The 21489-nt window shown below is 31.8% G+C and overlaps 1 protein-coding gene across 7 annotated transcripts in view; it reads left to right on the forward strand.

Annotated features, from left to right (window-relative positions):
* The first annotated feature begins 2658 nt into the window (after window positions 1-2658).
* LOC117222982 (uncharacterized) overlaps window positions 2659-21489 on the forward strand; it is a 35274-nt gene continuing 16443 nt past the window's right edge. For 2 of the 7 annotated variants that reach the window (XR_013034588.1, XR_013034587.1), the window contains exons 1-14: window positions 2672-3461; window positions 4526-4729; window positions 4986-5280; window positions 5386-5732; window positions 5804-6389; window positions 6500-6702; window positions 8146-8289; window positions 8358-8523; window positions 8605-8812; window positions 8892-9115; window positions 9355-9747; window positions 10322-12778; window positions 17940-19375; window positions 20707-21001. Coding sequence is in view for 5 of the 7 variants with exons in the window: in XM_076525695.1 (XP_076381810.1) it covers window positions 3364-3461; window positions 4526-4729; window positions 4986-5280; window positions 5386-5732; window positions 5804-6389; window positions 6500-6702; window positions 8146-8289; window positions 8358-8523; window positions 8605-8812; window positions 8892-9115; window positions 9355-9747; window positions 10322-12778; window positions 17940-19375; window positions 20707-21001 (7056 nt within the window). In the remaining 2 variants the exon portion in view is untranslated. Of the gene's footprint in view, window positions 3462-4525; window positions 4730-4985; window positions 5281-5385; window positions 5733-5803; window positions 6390-6499; window positions 6703-8145; window positions 8290-8357; window positions 8524-8604; window positions 8813-8891; window positions 9116-9354; window positions 9748-10321; window positions 12779-17939; window positions 19376-20706; window positions 21002-21489 lie in introns of all 7 variants that reach the window. The other 5 variants (XM_076525695.1, XM_076525693.1, XM_076525692.1 and 2 more) reach the window with 5 other exon arrangements.

Raw genomic sequence — 21489 nt, forward strand, 5'->3', positions numbered from 1 at the left:
AATCATGCGATCAATCTTTGTTGAAGTTAGTGGTAGGGTGACCTCTCGGTTACCGGTTTGGTACAAAGCTGTTGTTCAGTCAGTTGCTGCCTGTTCACCAGTAGAAACAGTCGGGTTCCAGAGGTTCTCCTCCAGAAGAGCTCTGACTCAGGGTGGACTTTCAGGATGACCGCTACTGATCTTTAGTCCACTCCCGTAGTCAGTAGCCGTCACCAAATATATGTTCCTCTTATATTTAAAATTTTTGTTGTTGTATTTTCAGTGTTTAGAGTTGCGATGTCGACTTCAACTCATGTTACCTTTACCCAATTTAAACGAATTTTCTTTCCTTTTCGTTTTAAATCTAAATTTACTCTACTTTCTCCTGAAATCAAATTTTAGTTTTTTTCTTAATTTGAATCTATATATATAGATTTATTTCACTTTCTTCTTATTCAACAAAATTTTATCTTCAATTTCAACATGAACCTTTTCGAAATAGAAATTAATATTTTCGTTTGGAATCAGACCTGATGTCTGGGTCATGGAAATATCTGCACTTTCTGCTGCTGCTTCTACTACTGCCTTTCTTTGTTGTTGCTGCTTCTCTCCTACTTTTATTTACTTCTTCCTACTCCGAATTCCAAAGCCAACGTCGCATCGAAATGTGAGTCGCATGCTTTTTTTATCAGTAGTTTTCTCAATTTTACGAGTACAGTGACCGCATACTTGTTGCGAATTGTACTGTATATCTAATTAGGGTGTATTTTTTCAATAATTCGCGTTTTCCGTTTGAATTCAATTGCCATTAATTTTCCTTCTCTTGTAATTAAATTTGTACACATTCGTCAAAACGAATTCATGTTACAGAATAATTTGAAACTAATAATCCCTTTTTAGCTAGGATTTTCAGATTCTTTATTTTCAGGTTCTTTAATTTCAGGTTAATCTACAGACGTAAGACAAAAATTATTGTATATATTATCATATACATATATTATTATGTATGTATATTGTTAATTGGTCACTGTACTCGCTGCAGTAGTAATAGTAGTTGTAGTAGTAGTAGTAAATTATTACTATTACTACTACGTCCCAAATACTACTACTGTTAAGTACTTACGAATTTAAAATTAAGTACTTACTATATGTAATAACAAATACCGACTTCGTCCTGGCTCCCTTTCGGGTCTCTAAAGCAACAACCTCCTCGCGGTGAGACCCGGGCAGTCGGTATCATCCTCGGTTCAGAAAATGTTGCGAATTGCAATGAGTTTTGGGTCGAGAATGATACCGAGCTAATAACTGCTAACTTTGAATTCTTTTTGATATTGTAAAATAGAGAATAAGGCTGTAACAAATGTATTGTATGATTTTTAAATAGATTGTGAAGATTTATATATATATTTTTCTTAGTCTTTTCTAATCATAAATGATGTTATTATGCTACGTTCATTGATAATTAATTTACAGGAATTTATAATTGTGTTCCTTATCCTTCTACAAATCTATTGATACGAACGTCGCCCCATGCGCCACGAATACACAATTACTGCGGAGGTGTAACCCTCGTAGCATTGATGATGCGTGCAGTCTTGTTCCGAGCTCTGGTTTAAGCTATCACACATTGAACGGCACGTGCTCCTAGCCTCAAATGAGCAATTGGTTAGATGAAAAGAGCAATTCTTTGGTTTATTTTTATTTTTTGTATAACGTGATAATGCATGAAATCTCTATGGTTAATACAATTACGTATACAGACATATACAGACACGTATTGCCGATGAACGAATAGGCATTCGATATAATCACAATCCAAGCTTGCATCTAGGTTTAGGTTTAAGTTAGATTTATTAAAATTATAGGGAAATAATTTTTCTCTTTTACACTGTCATCTGTACATGGTTGACAGAACTGTCATTCTTACATAGACTCTCTTCTTATTATATCACATCACATTATCACTTGATGTATTTTACGACTAGACGCTCTTATAAATTTCTCTGTGCAACATGGTAACAAAATATAATAAGCTAGCATAATTTAGTTTTTGAGTTTCACAATCTATTGGGAATCTGTGTTTTAACGCAAGCTTACATTCACCTCCGATTCCACATTGACAGACCTTTTACTTAGGCGCCATCTTATAAGCACCAGTGTAACTAAATTTGTCAAATTTTTTGCTCTATATTATCGATATCATAAATTTTGATGCCAAAATGGTATGCTTTTACGGGCTGACGGGCTGACCTTATATCAGCATTTTTTCGATGTTTAATTGTATCATTCGAAAGACGAAAGTTCAGTGCAGTGCGCGAATGTCAGACTTTCATTCAAAAAATCATCCAATGGCATAAAATTTCTTGGATTCCATGGCTTTGACAACATCAATTTTTACCTTACTTTCTAAGACTTATATTACGAAATATCTGCACAATTCTCATGAAATCTGACATTAACACATTGCACTGAACCTTCCTCTTTTGAATAATACCACAAGACAGCGAGAAAGATGCTGACATAAGGTAGTTAAGTGTCAGCCCGTAAACCCATGTTTTCGTCTCATTTTGTTGGTAACTGCGTTCTCTACATCTCGTCGCTAGGGAGTCAAGTAGCATCAAGTAGCATATGCACATCCTGCACACTGTGAGCATATGGTAGGGATGGCTACATTGTATTTTGGCGCACAAATTATAGCATACATAGCTTTTTTCTACTTTTATTGTAATACTTTGTTATATTACTCATGGAAAGAGGCTATATTTAAAGAATGCAAATAACTGATAACTAATTATGTTTTTTGAAATAAATTTATTATTGTATTAATGCCAATACGTATAAATAAATTTGTTGAAAACGGAATCTGAAGGTGTATGCTTACTTTGCAAACTCACCGGGATTGTGAAGCGTTAGCTGTTGTGTATGATTGTATGTACATATTTCTACTTCTATCAATTTTCAAAAACAAACGATATTTTGTTCGTTGCGTTGTGAATCTTCGAGATAAAAACGAAAAGGCGGGAAGAAAAGAAAGTAAAAGAAGGGAAAGTTAAAGAACAGAAGACAGGTCTAAAGTCGTACATAGTGCGTGCTGAACCTGTGTGTTGTGAATGTAATGTATTCTAATACTTTAAAGTGATTATTACAATTTCTTTCTTTCAGCAGTTTAAACAAGATAATAACATTTCGTGACGTTCAGTGTTTGTAAAATAGACACGAGCGGACTTGGTGAGTGATTTCATCTGTATCTGTGAACTGTTTAGTGAAAGTACAAGGGACATTGTAATAATTTCATGATTTTTGCAAAAGCCCTTATAGGAAGATCTGTGATGAGATGAGTGAAATATTGTTATTTTAATACCTTGTGCAACTCAATTTTCTAGAATGGCTTCTAATATTCCACTTTTTCCACGTATGCTGAAAATGCTGCGGGAAAATAGTAATATTAAAGATAAACGCGAAGCTTTAACCTATATTCGTAGGTAAGTTTGATCATTTTTTTATTGTTAAGTCTACATATTGCTATTGTTTGTGTAGTACATATTTATGAAGAAAATAATTTCCTATATTAAGCGATAAGTGTGAAACATACAAAAAGTTTCTGTTCGTTCACACTCCGAATTTTATGCAACCATGCAACATTTTTGCAATTATGTCAAACGCAATTAAATAAACAATTTAACTCTTCATCGAGCATACTTACTGCGATATAAAACAAAATGGTTTCTATTAAACGTTGTTAATTCAGAGTTGAGCTAGGGCAGTTAAGTACTTTCTGTCAAATGTGATTACAGTATAATGTACCACTGTTAGCTTTTCTTAGTCATGCTAGTTATTATATTTTTACATCATAATATTATAATTTGTCAATGTAATTGCTTTATATATACCATGTGTATCGATGAACTGCGAGAGCTGAAAACAGTTTTGCATTACCATTGCAATGGTAAGATGTATAATAAAAGAAAAATTGCTGTTTTACTCGAATTTTTGTAAATTGATTTATAAAAATTTGTTTGCATACAAATTCACAACATATTTGTAGTAAATATAATGTTTCCATCTTAATAATATAAAACTTCTGTGAAACATAAATTTGGAGAGTGTCAGCATTAAAAATACCAGTCAACAAAAATCATAGATTTGTAATGTCTTGAAAACATATAAAAACATATTTATTGAAATTTCATATAATTTTGTATATAACGTATACCTAACTCAGACTAAAAAAATAAGTTAATACTATAATTTATGTTATGAATACCATTAAGTGATTCACCAGAGATCTATAATATAAAAAATCATGAGTTTCGTCCATGACTTCTAATAAATAAGATGCTCATCTTTTTATAATTGAAATTGGTCTCAAATGTAGTTTTTTGAGATTATTTCCATTTATAATATCCTTAATTATACTTTTACTGTACTTTCATAATTAAAGTATTGCTATTTTATATAAAATTTTATAGGAAAAGTATTTTATCAAATTTTAATAACATGTGAATTTTCATACAAATGTTACAACTAATTTTATTTTTCACTTTAGCAACAGCAAGAGATTGGAACAAACAAAAGTTATTAAGGAAGAACAATACAAAGAACTATATAAATTAGTCATTGATGTATTTGCAAATGGAAACAATGATATACAAAATGAAGCATATGAAACATTAAATGTTATTATTCGAGACTTTAGAGATCATTCTTTGAATTTGTTTGAAACCATGTCACAATTGAGTCAAAAAACCAGGTTTGTAAAATGAAATGGGATATTAATTAATTATGCTATAATTGTAGCCTGAACTGTATTAAAAAATTATTTCTAAAAGTAATATTCCAAAAGTAGATGACAAATATATCTAACTGCCAATTCATTGTATAAAATGGAATTTCACCTAGTATATGTAAAAGTTTACAATAAGTTTATGATGTTTATTATGGGATTTTTAATTTTTAGATATTGATATTGTTCAATTACTTATCTAATTAAGTTGTAAATATTTCAGATTGAAACTTCTTAAATTATTAGAAATAGTTGAGGATAGTGCTATATCAACAGTTGCTTACGATGCTCATACTTTGAACTTTTTTAAGAATTGTATGTGTACAATACAAGCTAATACAATGCCATGGATAGCACCAAATGCGTGCACAGATAATATTGAAGCTTTGACAGAAGCTGAAAACAAACAGTTATCAGATGACCAAAGATTAGAAGAGGAAACAATTAATTATTGTATGATTTTGTTACGGAGGCTATATAAAGTTGCTGCAGTAACATCAGACACAAAAGTTCAAAGGGTATATGATTAATATTTGAAATAAAAAAATATATATTTCAATACATCTTATTTGATTTGTGAAGTTGAAAATCAAAATAATATGAGAAGACTTTTACTTTTTTAGTTTCATGCATTATTGTTAGACAAAATAATGCTATTAGCTTATATGGGTCATAGAAGGCAACGAGGTCATGCTTTAAAACTTTTGGAACAATCTCTTGCTACAGATATAACATCATATGTTCGTACTAAATTACCAGAAGTATGGACTCAGTATAAATCAGCATTGCAATCTATATATTGCAAACGCATGTTACTTTTAGTATCTGCGTGTGAACTAGATTGGGCTACACAGTGGAATGTTAGTATTCAATTTCTTGGTGTGGACCTTCATCGTGGTGCTGGTTTAATAAATAATTTACTGAGTGTCGAAGAAAAAGCATTTAAGTCTACAGATACAATTCTACGCAGGTATACATAATAATTCTGAAAAAAGTAGTATTCTTTTGCAGAAATTAATGTTATAATATCATATGTTTTAGACAAGCATTTCTGTCATGGAAATTACTGGTGGATAATTTTGCATTAGATCCACATGAACTAGCCACTGCTAGACGAATAAAGTTGTTGTGTGTTCCACTAAATGCTAAAAATAGTAAAAGTGAATTGATAGCATTAACAAAATTAGAAGTTTGGTGGCATGTGATTATCAAACTTTATAAGGATATTTCCGATTTTGTCAATCCAGTAATCACACAATTCTTGAACTTTTGTTTTGGACCTCTTGGAGATACACCATTAATATCTTCAAAATTTGAAATAGTGGCATCACCAGGGAAAAGATTTTATAAGACTAAAATTATTGCTGTAGATGCTTTATGCCAACTTCTGGTCTCAAGACAAGAAAATAATGCAGTATTTTCACCAGTTCTGGAAGAGAGACTGCCTCATGCTCTACCTGGTTCTCTTTTTCAAGAGTGTTATAAGTGTTTTATTCATAGTATAGGAGAAGCTTGGCTTGTTCTTAGTCAACTTACGGATGCGGAAATGAAAAATAGACACCAAATTGGTAAAATATTGTGGTCAAGTTTAGTTAATTACATACAGGAATCAAGAACAGAAGTAAAGGTTGGTTGATATTTACAAGTAATATCATTTAATATTGTATTTTTTAATCGAAAAATTTGGTTACATATATTGAAATAAAACACTTATTAGTAAAAAATATCGTGTTACAGGAAATAATATATAAAGACTTAATACTAGTTATCACAGAATTGACGAATTGTGCTACAGATAAGCCAATGATCAAAAATCTAATCTTTGATACAATCTTACCTGAAATTGTTGATCTTAATAAGAATTTTGATTTTGAAGATGATTTATTATTAGCACTGATATTAAAGCTTGTTCAAATTCCACTACTAAATGATGCTAAGAAGTAAGTATTTGAATTACAAATATAATACAAATTATACATATAGTACTTTAAACAAAAATTTGAATGATTTATAATATAATGTGTTCAATTTTATTTCCAAACTTGTGTTCTGAAAAAATTATTTTTTGAGTTTTCCATATTTACAAAATTTATGTAATTTACACGTCATCTTTGCTTAGGCTACGTTACTTACGACAATATACGTGTATCACCATCAGATTCATGTTCATGTATGTTGTGGTATGTTCTTCTATTTGAGTTATTTGTATTTCACTGGATTCACTGAAAGCTTTATTACAATAAAATGGGCGTTAATTTCAATATATAGAGAAAAGAAATTTATATATATCTATATTGGTCAATTGCAATACAATTTGGCTTTCTGTTTATATCACTATTATGAATACTTATATTTATGGAGTAGTGCACTTCTAATAATGATAATCTGAAAATGTACTGAGAGAATTAACAAAAAGCATCAGCCAAGTGACTATTACCGATTTTGGTGAAAATTTGCACATTTTTGTTTAGTAAGTATAGTTGCATCTGCAGTATTCAAGTTCAGACGCTAATATTCGTATCTACATCTCGATTTAACAGAATATTTTACATAGTAATTGAAAAAAGTATTTACCAAGTTGAAGGTTACAAGTCCTTATATCTTCCTTACAATAGGGGGTAGAGATTAAAAATTGATTAAAGCATTGTTTTGGACTGGGAGACATACCATAAATGAAAATATTCTCGTCTAGGTGCCCATTCTTATCTGGCTAAACCGTTCTCAAAATAGAATTTTAAAAATTAATTGGATATATTGTGGTCAATCGAAATAGGCTCTGTGATAATTGTGCTAATCAGATTAGCAAGTGGTCTACTTGCTAAGTGGGATATATTTTTTTATCACATATTATGCAAGATTTCATAGTTGGGTGAACGATTTCTTATTGATTTCCATAAAAAAGGTTGAACCTTTTATACTTCACTGAGTTCTCAAAGGAATTGACTGAGGAATTACGAAGAATATATATTATTTACACTATTTCTTCAATAACACTTGAAATTTCTGAATAAATTTTGTACATATTTGAAATACCAGTTTTATATAGCATCAGGATTAAAGTCAGTTTTTAAAATACAGCAGATTGTATGTATTATCATGTATATATTATTGTGTTAATTAGTTCTGTGCATAATAGAAATGTAGAAAGGGATTTTTTGTTTATATAAAACTTTTCTATTATATAAGAAGGAAAGAAACTAAATTTATTTTAAATATTAAGGATGTCAAAAATTATAGAACATAGTATGATTTTAAATAAAATATTACATAACTTTTAAACAATACTTTTAATAAATATATATTTTAAATAGTTGATATTATATTTATAATGTTTGTATTATTGTGTGAAATTGCATAAAAAGAATATAAATAATTTTGTTAAGGACTCACTATGATGTACTGAACCGCCTGTTTATGCAATGTATTAAATCTCAAACGAAAAACGAGTATTATTCCCATGCACTGAAATGTTTGAAAGAAATATATGAGAAGTTATCTACACTATTAAGTGCTGAACAGAAAAATGAGTAAGTTGCTGGAAATAACCTTGATATAATCACTTTACTATGAATATAATTATACTATTCTTTTCTAGGACTGTAGTTTTTGAATTGTGGCGAACTTTAGCAGAAGTACTAATAACATATATGGATGATTTACAAGAAATTAATGAGGGAAATGCTGCAGGACACAATTTAAAGACTGTTGAATCAATAGTAATATTTCCGTTTATGTATATGAGTTTGGAAGACCACAAGCAAGTTAGTTTTTAACATTTTTAATTTCAACAAAATTAAATACAAGTATATGTTTTACCTGAATATTTATGTACTTTATACTAGATACAAGAATTGATCAAAGTTTGGAAACAGCTCTATAAACAATTAGAGATGCGAGCAGATCTCATTGAAACAGTAAAGTCTAATGAAATTTTATTAAGCATTGCAAATGCTATGCAGTGTTGTATAGTGAAAAATGAAAAATCTTGTCGTTTAATTACAAAATGTTTAGATATTTTATTAAGTACTGTCAACTATAAATTTTTGTTGGGTATGTAATGGAGATCATGTAATGGAGAAATTAATAGCATAAAAAATATTTTGTAGCTAATTTGATTTTCATTTTTCAGCGAATGTAGAAGTTCCCTCTATTATACATCTCATTATAGAACTTATAAGTTGCTCTTTATCCAATTCAAACATTGCAGAATGTGAAGCTAGTCTTAAAGCTCTCTCTGCAGTACTTATTACAATTTATGGTCACAATCCTCAAAAAGTAATATCATATTTACAAGTTTGTAGACCGGCGATTGAACTGATACTTTCGTCTAAAATAGATACAATAAATAAGGAAGTATGTATCTGATGTTCATATTTTAAATATTGTGGTTTCCGTTTATTTGAACCATCGTTTAATCAGGACGGTTGTTTATTTGGAACAAGGCTCAAAGGACAGAACCTAATTAAATAGTACCAGTTTTCTTTTTTTAATCGGGCTAAAGGATATTAGACCCAATGTAACCCAAATGACCGGAATCTACTGTATTTAAATATGTTGAAATATATGTATAATATACAATTTTGAATTTTCAGATAATAAGTACATGGGAAACTATTGTCAGTATTTTCAAAGGTCTGAATAAATTAGTTGATTATGATCTTCTTTTATCGTACAAGAAAGCTATCATTCTTGCTTTAAATCATAGAAATCTTGGCATACAGAGTCAAGCAGTATCACTTTTTGATCTTATGAATGTGTTAAGTGGAAATGCCAAATCAATATTTCAAGACATAGAAACAGAGACATGCAAAGATAAAATATCACGTAGACGAGAAGTTACCAAAAAAACTGATGCTACTGAAAAGTCACCAAACCAAATTAAAATGGTTGGTAGTTTCTTAAATAGACGCTCTTGCAGCCCAAAAGCTATAGTGAAAGAAACTATCAAAACCGATAAGAAAGCATCACCTGATACTAATTCTGAGGTAAATATACACATGTATATCAAAATTCAACATATATGTCTAATTGTGTTTGTAGAATAGAGAATAGTTATTCCTAAATTATCAGTTCAGTTTGGAAAATTCCCGCATAGAATCAAAAAACATATTGAACGGTTCCTTGGTACTATTGATTTTTTCAATAAAATTTAAATTTCCAATATTTTTTGTTAGTATGTCTGATAACTTTGTATTGTAATTTCGTACAACAAAATTTGCTTAGTAATTTATTTTTTCTATATTAAATACTGTATAGAATCGGTTTACTGTATTTTTTCAAATTACAATACTATGTAGAGATGTCAAGTTATCTATATAATTCCATTTTTAATGATTTGATAATCTTTTATATTCTTTATGTGACGTAATCTGATGTGTAAATAGAGCTGTTCCAGCAAATAACGGAACTATGTAAAGGTGAAACTATGAAATATCACTCAAACGTCTTTTGTTTTTCAAATCCTTTGTTTAGCTAATTTGTCATCGCACACTAAAAGTTTATAGTGCTATAAAAAAGGTTTTGTTTCCAAAGATCTTGATTTTTAACGATTCATTTTAGGATTATGTTTTCATCAAGACTGACCTAAAATATGATGTGAGTCGTTTAACCGAACATCAAAAAGAATCTTTAAAGCGAAAACGAGATGATATTCCAGCACTTTATAATGACTTATCGCAATCTTCTTCACAAGATACGCAAAATTTACAAGAATGGTTTGACAAGAAGAATGATATTTTAGCGAAAAAAGATAATATTTCAATGAAAACCACTATTAATGACGAGGCAAATAAGGAAAATAAATTGAGAACAATAGAATCAGAGATTGTAGACAAAACGGCTATTCAGAATGATGCAGTGCCGGTAGAACATGTTGGACAAAACGCGAAAGACATTATAGAAAACAACGAAAATTTAACCATAACAGATACAATGCCAGATACTTTTGATAATTCTACAGAAAGCGGCACAAATCTTGCTTCGCAAGAAGAACGCTTCATGAATAAAGGCCGTAATCAATGCCTATCACCATCCATTTTAGATAGTGGCAAACGTCGTAATCGACATAGTACAATTGCAATGTCTAGTATTTCTCAAAAAATAGAAGAAACTAACAGTCAACCAGGACAGTCTGACGCAACTACAATTAAGGAAAGAAGCTTAAGAACAAAAAGAATTCATAAGGAAAGTATAGCTAATAGACTTGCGAGTGATTCGAAAAGTAAATTACCTGAGACAGAGAAAAGAGGTGTCAAACGTAAAGCAACTTCGGACAGTGAAAGTGAAAGTACGAATCCACGTAGACGCTACAAAAGTTCTGATCGCGACAGCCCCAAATTTACAGAAATTGATACTATGGCAACAAATATGGAAGCAATAACCGACGACGTAAATTTGAGTCAACGAACTAGGAATGAAATATCGCGATTACGTATAAACATGGTATTTGATACTTCTGTACGAACTAGTCGTCGATCCAAGGGTCAGGAAGATAACGTTAAAGAAGTTGTTGTTAGAAAACAATCACCTGAAATTAGAACGTCTAAATTGAAAACTGGAGACAAAACTATTGATTCTTTGAAGAAAAACCTTAAAATTAATGATAAAGAATTAAATAAAGGCCACTGTGTAAAGAGAGGAACTAAATGGACCAAAACAAAGCCAAAAACAGGCAAAAATAATGAATTCGCTAAATCTGAAGATGTAAACATAATATTAGAAAATAAAGGAGATGAGGTGGAAGAAGAAAAGCAACTAGAGGAAATGGCAAACAAAGAAGGAGAGAATAGAGAAGATATCAAAGATGGAGAGAATCCAGAAGGAGAGAACAAAGAAGGAAAGAACGAAGGAAAAGAGGACAAGGAAGGGGACGAGGAAGACAACAAAGAAGAGAACAAAGAAGAAGAGGATCTACAGATAGATATATCAAAGACTGCAGTAGGAGACATTGAAAGTGTAGTATCCAATGCTAATGAAGTTATAACGCCTAAAATTGTAGAATCTAAGGACGATGGACAGAATACTGAAGTAGAATGTAAAGACGTTGCTGTCGGTGAAAGTATTGTAATATCTAAAGATGTAACATTGGTTGAACAGCAAACACAGACTGAAGATGATACAGAAGATATAATTGAAAACTCGCAGGATATAACTGAATTACAAAAGAAGTGTAGTGAGAAACAGTGTTTTATCAAAATTAATAAAATTGGCGAACCATTGCAATCGCCAAAATTGCACGGGACTTCAGGTGATGAAGAGGTGGCAAGCATTGTTTCAAACACTTGTGATAGTGACAATAACGAAGTTCCTAAAGATAATATTAAGGAATCTGAGGAAAATATTGAAGGTGATTCCGATAAGCCAAAGATAACGACTTCAACCACTGAGAATTTGTATGATAATGGAAAATATGTTATAGTTGAAGTACAAAAAATTAACGAGGGATCAGTGGTTAAATCCCTTCTTGGGCTTTCTTCACCAAAAAATATGACCAAGCGCCAATTAAAATTTAAAACTTATGCTCCGCAAGGTCGTGCAGCACATATGTTAGGGTTAGTGACGAAACAAGCAAAGATGGAATCTGAATGTTACACTATAACTATAGACGATGAAGCTGCAATAAAGAAACTCAAGATTAAAGATACGGAAATCGAAACAGCAAAGAAAGCCGATAAAGTAACGGCGACATGTAGTAGTCGACAAGAAAAAATTTTCAACAATATGAAATCATCCGACTTTTGTCCGTCACCTCCAATAAAATTGTTTTCTAACTTGAAAAACGATGGAGAAAAAGTTTTCTCGAAAATTGATAAAATAGAAGATTCTGTATCTGTTCAAACTGATGCTCAAGTGGAAAAAGTGATCGAGGAATCTTCAACCGAAATGGAGGAATTGCCAATTTTAGAGTGGTCAAGTGCAAATCCACCTTCGTTAACCGCATCTCCCAGCGTTAGCATTCTTAAACGTCAACGACAGTCTTTACCAGAACCAGATCCAGAATGCACGACTCCTAATAAGGTACTTACCTTTTACAATATCTTTTTAGTAGATTCTTGTATGATACAGCAAATAGTACAAATGATAAAATGCTGCAACAAACATAATTCTTATACATGTAAATACGTATCATCTATTTTCCAACTACTAATTAGGAGTACAGTAAATTCTCTCTAATTGTCCCTTAGCTTGTAAATAAAGATGGACAATTTCAGAAAAGGAGATACAATTATATCTGTACTGTGTAAAGTAAATCATACATCTTCTATAATACAAGACTCTACTAAATAATTCGCTTTTCGATAAAATTTTAGAATAACTGAACACATTTAATTAACGATGGCAAAATCTTATGTTTTCATAAATATTGAAATTCATTAATAATTTGAAAATTTATTGAAATTTTATTTTGATGATGAAAAGATTTCAAAATCAAAAACGTTTGAAGTCAAATATTTTCTTTATCGCGGTTTGATATTGTAGTTTGATGATATTAAATTAGATATGCGAGATTAAGTGAAATAGAACATTGACGCGAGTTCAGGTTCAACCAAGATGTAAGATGGAGAGCCGACTACGGTTTCTCCATCACAGAATTTTTATGATGCTAAAAGTTTACTTCCATGAGTTCCCGCGGGAGATGTAATGTTTCCTTCGGTGCTCTCTCTCTCTCTCGCCGATACATTACTTTTCTAAATTATATTTGTATAAGTGTGGTACTACTACCGGTAATGTTGCTGTAGAGAGAGCACAAAGTACTGTTAAGATCACAGAAGTATGAATGAAGTCAGTTAAACTAAACATTTAAAAACAAAGCTATAGTATGTGTTCTCTAGAGTATGTAATATTTTGTATCAATTGCCGAATGCAATATTTCAATGATTAGATTTCATTTTAATATTAATGAAAATATGATTTAGTTATACATTAATATTTGAAATTTCAGTAAATAAATAAATTAGGAGACAGTCAGATAGATTCACACGAAAATTTTCATACAGTTCTATTTACTTTAATTTCATAATTCCAAGGATTATCTATAAATTCTAAAGAGATGTAGATCATTTTTAAGATTGACTGATTTTGAAAGAGAGAGATTGAGAGAGAGAGAGAGAGAGAGAGAGAGAGAGAGAGAGAGAGAGAGAGAGAGAGAGAGAGAGAGAGAGCGGGAGTATGGAACCGCAGGAGTTAGAGCTTTTATCTTGCAACATACTACGTATTTACCAATATTTACGGTTTTAATATTACAATAATATTAATATTATAATATTACATATAGCGTGTGACATTTTGCTACGTAAAATGACTTAAAAAATGATAGATAAGAATTACACTTCCTTGACCTCTAAGATTTTTTAGGTAGCAAAATGTCACACGCTATATGTAATATTAAAATTGTAAATGTTGGTAAATACGTAGTATGTTGCACTAACTGCTGCGGTTCCGTACTCCCGTGTAAGAATTATCAAAACGTAAACAAATATCATTGTCCCAACCAGTGCAGTCATAAAAAATTACTACGCAAGGCGACGCATGTGCAGGGAATCCCGTACAGCGGTGTGCCACGTTTACCGGGTGAACATTATATTTCTCAACTACGATCAGACGGAGGCTTTACGCCGCATCGCGATCATCGTAATTCAGAATTATAATGTTCGTCTGGTAGACGCGCCATACCGCTGGCGGGACTCTCGTGTATGCGTCGCCTGCCCCAACTCCTTGCATAGCCAGTTTTTCTGTACACACTGGTCCAAGCTTCAACAAAGATAACACGGAAAAGCCATGTCCTCTAGATTCTAAAAGTAAAAATTCAACGTGTCATAGAATATTATACGAGTGCATTACTAATAATAGGAGTTCGCATATAATCTTGACCTTTGTGTGTCCTCCAAGCGTGTACATACAAACAAAATAGACACTGTGTTATTTCCCCCTCGAAACAGGAAAAGTTTCGTATGAAACATTTCTTCAAATAATTATAAAATACAAATAATTCAAATTCAAATAATTTTAATTAAAAATTCAAATAATTATAAATAATTATTATTCTTTATAAGAATATACAATTTATGATAACTTTATGAAAGTTTGACGTGGGATTAACTGATAAATGGGCCTAGTGATCAACAAATGAATGAACGAAGATACTCTAATAAGGATATTTTTTATGAAAAGAGATTTTCGACGTATCTATTTTATTTTTTCAATTAATTAAGATAGCTATTGCAATTAATAGAGAACTTGTATCTATTTCGTGGTCAAATTATTACTTTATCCACATATTTTGTTTAACTACGCTCTGCTACCATATTGATAGTCATGTTTCCTTGATTATGCCGGACAATCGAGGTTCTACTGTAAATCGGAAAGTGCACCTTTTCAACATCGTTTAAACGTGTTCCAATGTATATAATGTTAGTTTTTTAAAAAGTGTTAATAGTGTGTTAATATGTGTTTAATATAAAATAACATTTTTACTCATGTAAGAACTCATGTAAGAAAAGAAGCTACAGGTTAACAACAATATTCTGGGATGCCGGTCATAATTTTGGTGTATTCCGTTCACAAAATTAAGTCTTTCTCAATTAAACTCTATACATGTATTTATTATTGAGAAAGACAAACAATTTTGTAATTAATAGGGCATGTGAAAGGAGATGCTCCTAACTAACAACGGATACGTAGATCGGGTACAATTTCTGTGTATTCTATCTATATTTACGCAAGATAAAAGGCTTGAAAACCAAATTTATGTATTTAAATCTAGGATATTTTAAACAGAACCGTAATAATGTTTATGTATTTTTGTATGTAACACTTGAAATATTTTTAAAAAATTAAGAAAATATTTTTCAACCCATACGAGAAAACCACATAACAACAAATTGAAAGAAAGTATGATTTATTTATTTTTAGTATTATGAAGATTTTAGAATGAACAACTTCAAAAAATGAAATTCGAGATATAGGAAAAATTGTGATGTATGTGATATAAAATGTCCCAGTATATCTTCTGCAAATTTTTACCAATATATTTTAGAAATAAAAACAACAGAAAAATATTACTTGAATATAGATATTTAAATGCTTTTTTAGAAAAGTTCCGACAAAATCCAAAATGATAAAATATTGCTCGTTATGACGTATGCACGACTGTACGCTGTGTCGACGAAACATCAGTCCGTTATCATTTTGTATTTTTATTATAACTTTTTGACAGAGCGGTTAAAAGTCGATGTTCATATAACTTTTTTTTCTTATTTTCACACATAGAATATACTGGTAAAGTTTTGTGGAAATAAATTGGGACACCCTGCGTGTACATACATACAGTGACTTCCATTAATATTCGGACACAGTTTAAGACGCGGTAACTTTTCTTTTCTGGACTAAAAGACTTGAATGTTTTTTAAATGATAGAGGGACCAGTACTAAACCATAACTAGAATGCTCTTTTTAAATTTTGCTATTGCTTAGAATGAGAAAAGAAAAGAAAAGAAGAAGTTCTCATTTTTTAACTTTTTATCTGAGCCTATAACGAAAATTTAAAAAATGCGTTTCATAGATCTCGGTAATTTATATGCATGTTGACCTTGGTATGCGGTATGCGGTTGACCTTGGTATGAGTATGAATTAAAGATCGCAAAAATAGCAGTTTTGTCCAGATTTTTGACACTTTCGAGCAATCTGCAGTTTTTTAAATCTTTTAACGTTGATAACTTGACTTCGAGTTAACCGATTTCGATGAAATTTTCAGCATGATTTTACCGAGATTTACAAAATGCATTTTTTTTAAATTTTCGTTATAAGCTCAGATATGTTAAAAAGCGAGAGCTTTTTTTATTTTGCCATTATAAGTAATAGCAGAATTGTAATAAAGTAGTTTAGTCATTGTCTGTACGAATGTCTGTTAGATATCATTAGATTGTCCCTTTCTCATTGAAAGAAAATTCAAACCATTTTGTCTAGTTCTAAAAAAGTTATCGCGTTTTAAAAGATATCCAAATATTAATGGGAGTAACTATACAGGGTGTTCCACAATTATTTTAACAGCCGAAAATGAGGGGTAGCTGAGGTTATTTGAAGTAACATTTTCCTTTGCGAAAATGCAATCTGTGGCTTTGCTTACGAGTTATTAACGGAAAACATTGACCAATGAGAGGTGACGGCGCGAAGTTCGAGAGTCCGCAACACGAGGCTTTGACAGATGGTCGGGACGGACTCGAGCCGCGTTCGAAGTATTGAACAAATCACGAAGCGGGAACTTTCCGGATTTTTTTTTTTACTACGTAACAGTGATATTTTTAAGAAAAACGCTGTTCGCCTTTACTTTAGAACGTCTGAAGAATATTTACTAATTTTTCGGACTCGAAATAGTAAGTAATTTAAGCCTGATGGCCGTTTTAATTTTCTAGTGTGCATGACACCTTGTGTGTAACCTTGACATATCAAGGTTATGTCAAGGTCAACATATGAAATTTTTAAGCAAGGCGTACAGTGAAGATAAACAAAGTACGTAAATGATATCTTAATTTAAATAATTCCGTGTCCGAACACAGTTCAACGAATGATTCGCGAAGCTAATTTAATAAATAATAATCGCATTAAAGGACGTAAGGGATATGTTTGTTAGAGAAATATAAAGAATATTATCAATAACCTTGACATAACCTTGACATATCAGTGTGTTCCGTTAATAACTCGTAAACAAAGCCGCAGATCGCATTTTCGCAAAGGAAAAAGTTACTTCAAATGACCTCAGCTACCCCTCATTTTCGGCTGTTAAAATAATTTTGGAACACCCTGTATGTAGAGGTAGACGATTGATTTCGTAGAATCAAATGAATAAATTGTATTTTAGCCATACTTTTCACCTGAATTGTTTAAAACAGCATTTTTTAAACTATCGTAGAGGAAATCAATGAATTTCGAAGAAATTATAAAATAAATACTGTCCGTCTAATTAAAACTTACAAATAAAACAAATTGAGTATCCGAATATCCCAGTTGCCACGCAAAGCGTAAAAACTTTGGTTGCATATATAAGGGTTAAATATATGAAACATGCTGTTTCCTTGAAAAATACCGTCATCAGTGAAAATACAATGTCTTCCACATCCTGCAGATTTTGAACAATCATTGTTGTAGTCTTTTAATTGTAATGCATTCCATTTAATTATAGAGAAAACGAGTAAGTTTTGCGGATCCTCCAGTATCAAAAGAAATGGGATACGAAATTGTTGTCAGCGATTCTGCGCACAAATTTAATAAATTCCTTTCGCGCGGTTTGAGCCGTAAGGATTCGCCTATGAGGATGAAGCCTATTAAACCGAGGTTGCTACACGTTGAGGCCGAGAAGATGGAGTGCGAGGAAGAAACGGACGTGACGAACGTATCCGAACTTGATTTACAGTGCGAACGGGAAAATGAGTTGCTGACGAAAATAGCCGAAGACTTGGAGTATTCGGAGAATTTCGCAATAGATGCTGACAACGGACAGGTATCTTGCAATCCTGTCGAAAACGAATTAACAAGTGAGCAGCCCATAGCTCGTAAAATTGATAACTTAAGTGGGGAATTCGAAATCACACAAAATACAACATTTTCCACACACATGGAAAGTAAACGGAATAATACCACGGACACTACGGAAGGATCTGATGTCAACACAGAGAATACTAAAGCTCCTGTAACCGATACGAACGACAATCTATTTAATAGCGTCGAAGAGAGACATGACAATGCAAGCAAAACGGAAAGTAATACCAATGATAACGCAGACGATCAGCGCAATGTCTCTGCGCAAAATAAACCAGAGGAATCCCTTAAGTACAATATCGCGAACGATTCAGTTATACAAAGTTCATGTAAAATCCATGCGAATTCAGAAAATTTGGAGGATACGGTGGAGGTACAGAACATTTCTAGCTTGAATTCCACAGCAAACTCTGATGAAATTTTCTGCGGAAAATTGGTGCGAACTAGTACGAAAGCAGCAGACAACGTGGAAGAACAAGATACTTTGCCAGTCACGGACTCTGTGTTTGGCAGTTTAAAATCGACTAACGACAGTCAAAATGCAAGTCAATTCGACGTAGACATTCCTGACCCGGATCTCTTGAATTCCACGCAGCCCATATATCCGTTGCTGATTTCCTGTACAGAGCCCATAAAGTCTATCGTCGAGAAATTAACGAATCCTCTCTGGATACGGCATTTAGTTTCGTATCTTGAAGAAAGAAACCTTGAAACGATCGGCGATCTTGCGCAACTATCCGAACGTGAAGTAAACAGGATGCCTGTGAAAGGTAAAATAAAGGTCGAGTTAGTAAAGAGTGTCCTAAAACAGTACGAGGCGACACTTGCTGTGAATAAATCAAACGATGCTACGGAACGATCGAATGACGCTTTGCGTAGTGAAGCACTTCTCAATGAAGATACCAGCGTACCTGTGTCTGAAACAAAAGCACCTTCTAAACCCATTTCAAATGAAATTGCAGCGCAAGAAATTGAGGAACTAGAAATCAAGACAGAAATACTTGATTCGCCTGAAAATACAATAGAATCGCCACTGCAAGCCGAAGATACTGTTTTGGTTTCAAATATGTCAACGCCTATGTACGTTTGAAATATTATCTTACTACATATTCCAGGGACCAAACATAATAGTTATTTGAAAATTTTTTTAGAACAAATCTGTTACGCGCGAAACGTAAAATAAACCGTTAAAAAACCCACGTGACTAAAAGATACCATTTTTCGTTAAAAATAACTATTACAATTAACCGAACATCTTTTATCGTTGCCGATAATCCTTATTGATGACATTATACATTGATAACATTTGTCAGTGAAGGAAATTTTTAATACTTATCAGTAGACTGCATGTATTCGAGTATGGATTAATGTCAAGAAAGACATTGTTCATATTGTTAACATACTTAAACATTTTTCTGCTTATTTTGTTGTGCTATAAGAAACTGTAATTTCATAGATAACTGTTATAAAGAACCGGGATAAAGTTTCTCTCAACGATAACTCTTATGGCTATACTGCGGATTTTTATCTAAACTAAAAATTGCTTACATCTATTGCGAGAAACTAGTACCAAATAGAAATTTCTTTCCTCTATTTAATAATGATTACGGACAACACCAACACAATTTCGGTCACATAATAATTGTCATGCAACGATTTCTTTCTTATTTGACTATAACAGTTATGGTCCCTGGTTTATTCCGCATATTTAGTAGTTTCGGATAATCCACTTAATACTAATTGCGATTTAAATCATCTTGTTTCGCGCTAACTTTCGAGCGAGCACATACGTTTTTATGACATGAATGGAACGTGCTGTCTTCTACGACAAGTAATATGTTCTGTTTTGTCATTTCTGATTACTATAATAGCGTCGGAAGTGAGTTGTTTTTTTATTTTGTTTTTAATTTAAAAAAATATTTTGTTTTTAATATCGATTACATATGATATGTTTATAATTTTCAGATTTTATCAATGGCGCGGTTCTTTATTTCTTTGTTACATATATATAATATACGCCATGTTTTTGAATTCTTTTCCTTCTATGTCCTTATTTTCTGATTGCCTGTTGTTTTTTTTTTGTTAGAAAGGTATTCTGATATTAAGGGAAGAAGTATGTCCGCTCGTAGGTGTATAGAATTTCTGTAACGATGAAATGATTTTTCTACTGTGCATACCATTTATGGTCCGTATTTTACTTTAGACGATCAATGCACCTGGAGAACAAGTTTTCTTGTGTTAACGCATGTACAATGACATTGTCGCATCGAACATACAAAAAGTAGCCACGTTTCTTTATTTTTCCATGCAACAATGTCTAAAATTTGTCTGTTGTCGTGTTAAGTGGATTATATGCAAATTAATGCAACAAATTAGAGATTAATAGATAATAAAATTATACTTTTGTTTAGACAAATGACAAGCATACCAGTGTCATCTATATTAGATGTTGTCTTCCCATCACAACCAGATTCTGATAATTTTTCGTTGTCTAAAGCAATGGCTGCTTTACATACAGCAAAGTCTGGTGCTTTTTGCCCCAGTAAAGACTCAGTCTATTCATTAAAACCTGCGCCAAGTAAAATCAATAAATCTGTCGAAGTGCAAACGTCTTTGGCAGATCTTCTGGATGAAATAGATGTTAATGTGGTATTGGAAAGCGCAGTTAGAAGATGTACTCCAGAGAGAATTCTTATGCATTATAAGGTAAATATGTTCTTTTCACTTCATTTTTATGGAAAGTAGAAGTTTGTTTGGAAATGATTGTAAATTAGTGTAATTAATAGCGTAATTAATGTAATTACTTTAGGGTAGCGGAGCCGGTTACTATGAGATGACCAATTGCTGTGCCTTTGGCTTGTTTTCAAATATAATTAATTTTATATTCACCGAATAAGACATATTAAATTTTTTATTCTTTTATTTTACTTATTCTTGAATACAAAAATCGAATATGTGTTATTCAATAAATATAAACTTAATTATTCCCAAAAAATTCCTTAAAAACATTCTTAATCTTACCCTGACACTATATTGCGAACACTATACTGTATTGTATAGCCAATGTTCAACTCATTAACACTCTTACGTCAAATGCGAGCTCATTTTGACCCTTGAGCGATAAGATGGCTTGGTACGTGGTAGCATTCCGTACAAGGACAGCGTTCGAAGTTCATGTTGACACCATTTTTCAA

The sequence above is a fragment of the Megalopta genalis genome, chromosome 12 (assembly GCF_051020955.1).
Source record: "Megalopta genalis isolate 19385.01 chromosome 12, iyMegGena1_principal, whole genome shotgun sequence".
NCBI lineage: Eukaryota > Metazoa > Arthropoda > Insecta > Hymenoptera > Halictidae > Megalopta > Megalopta genalis.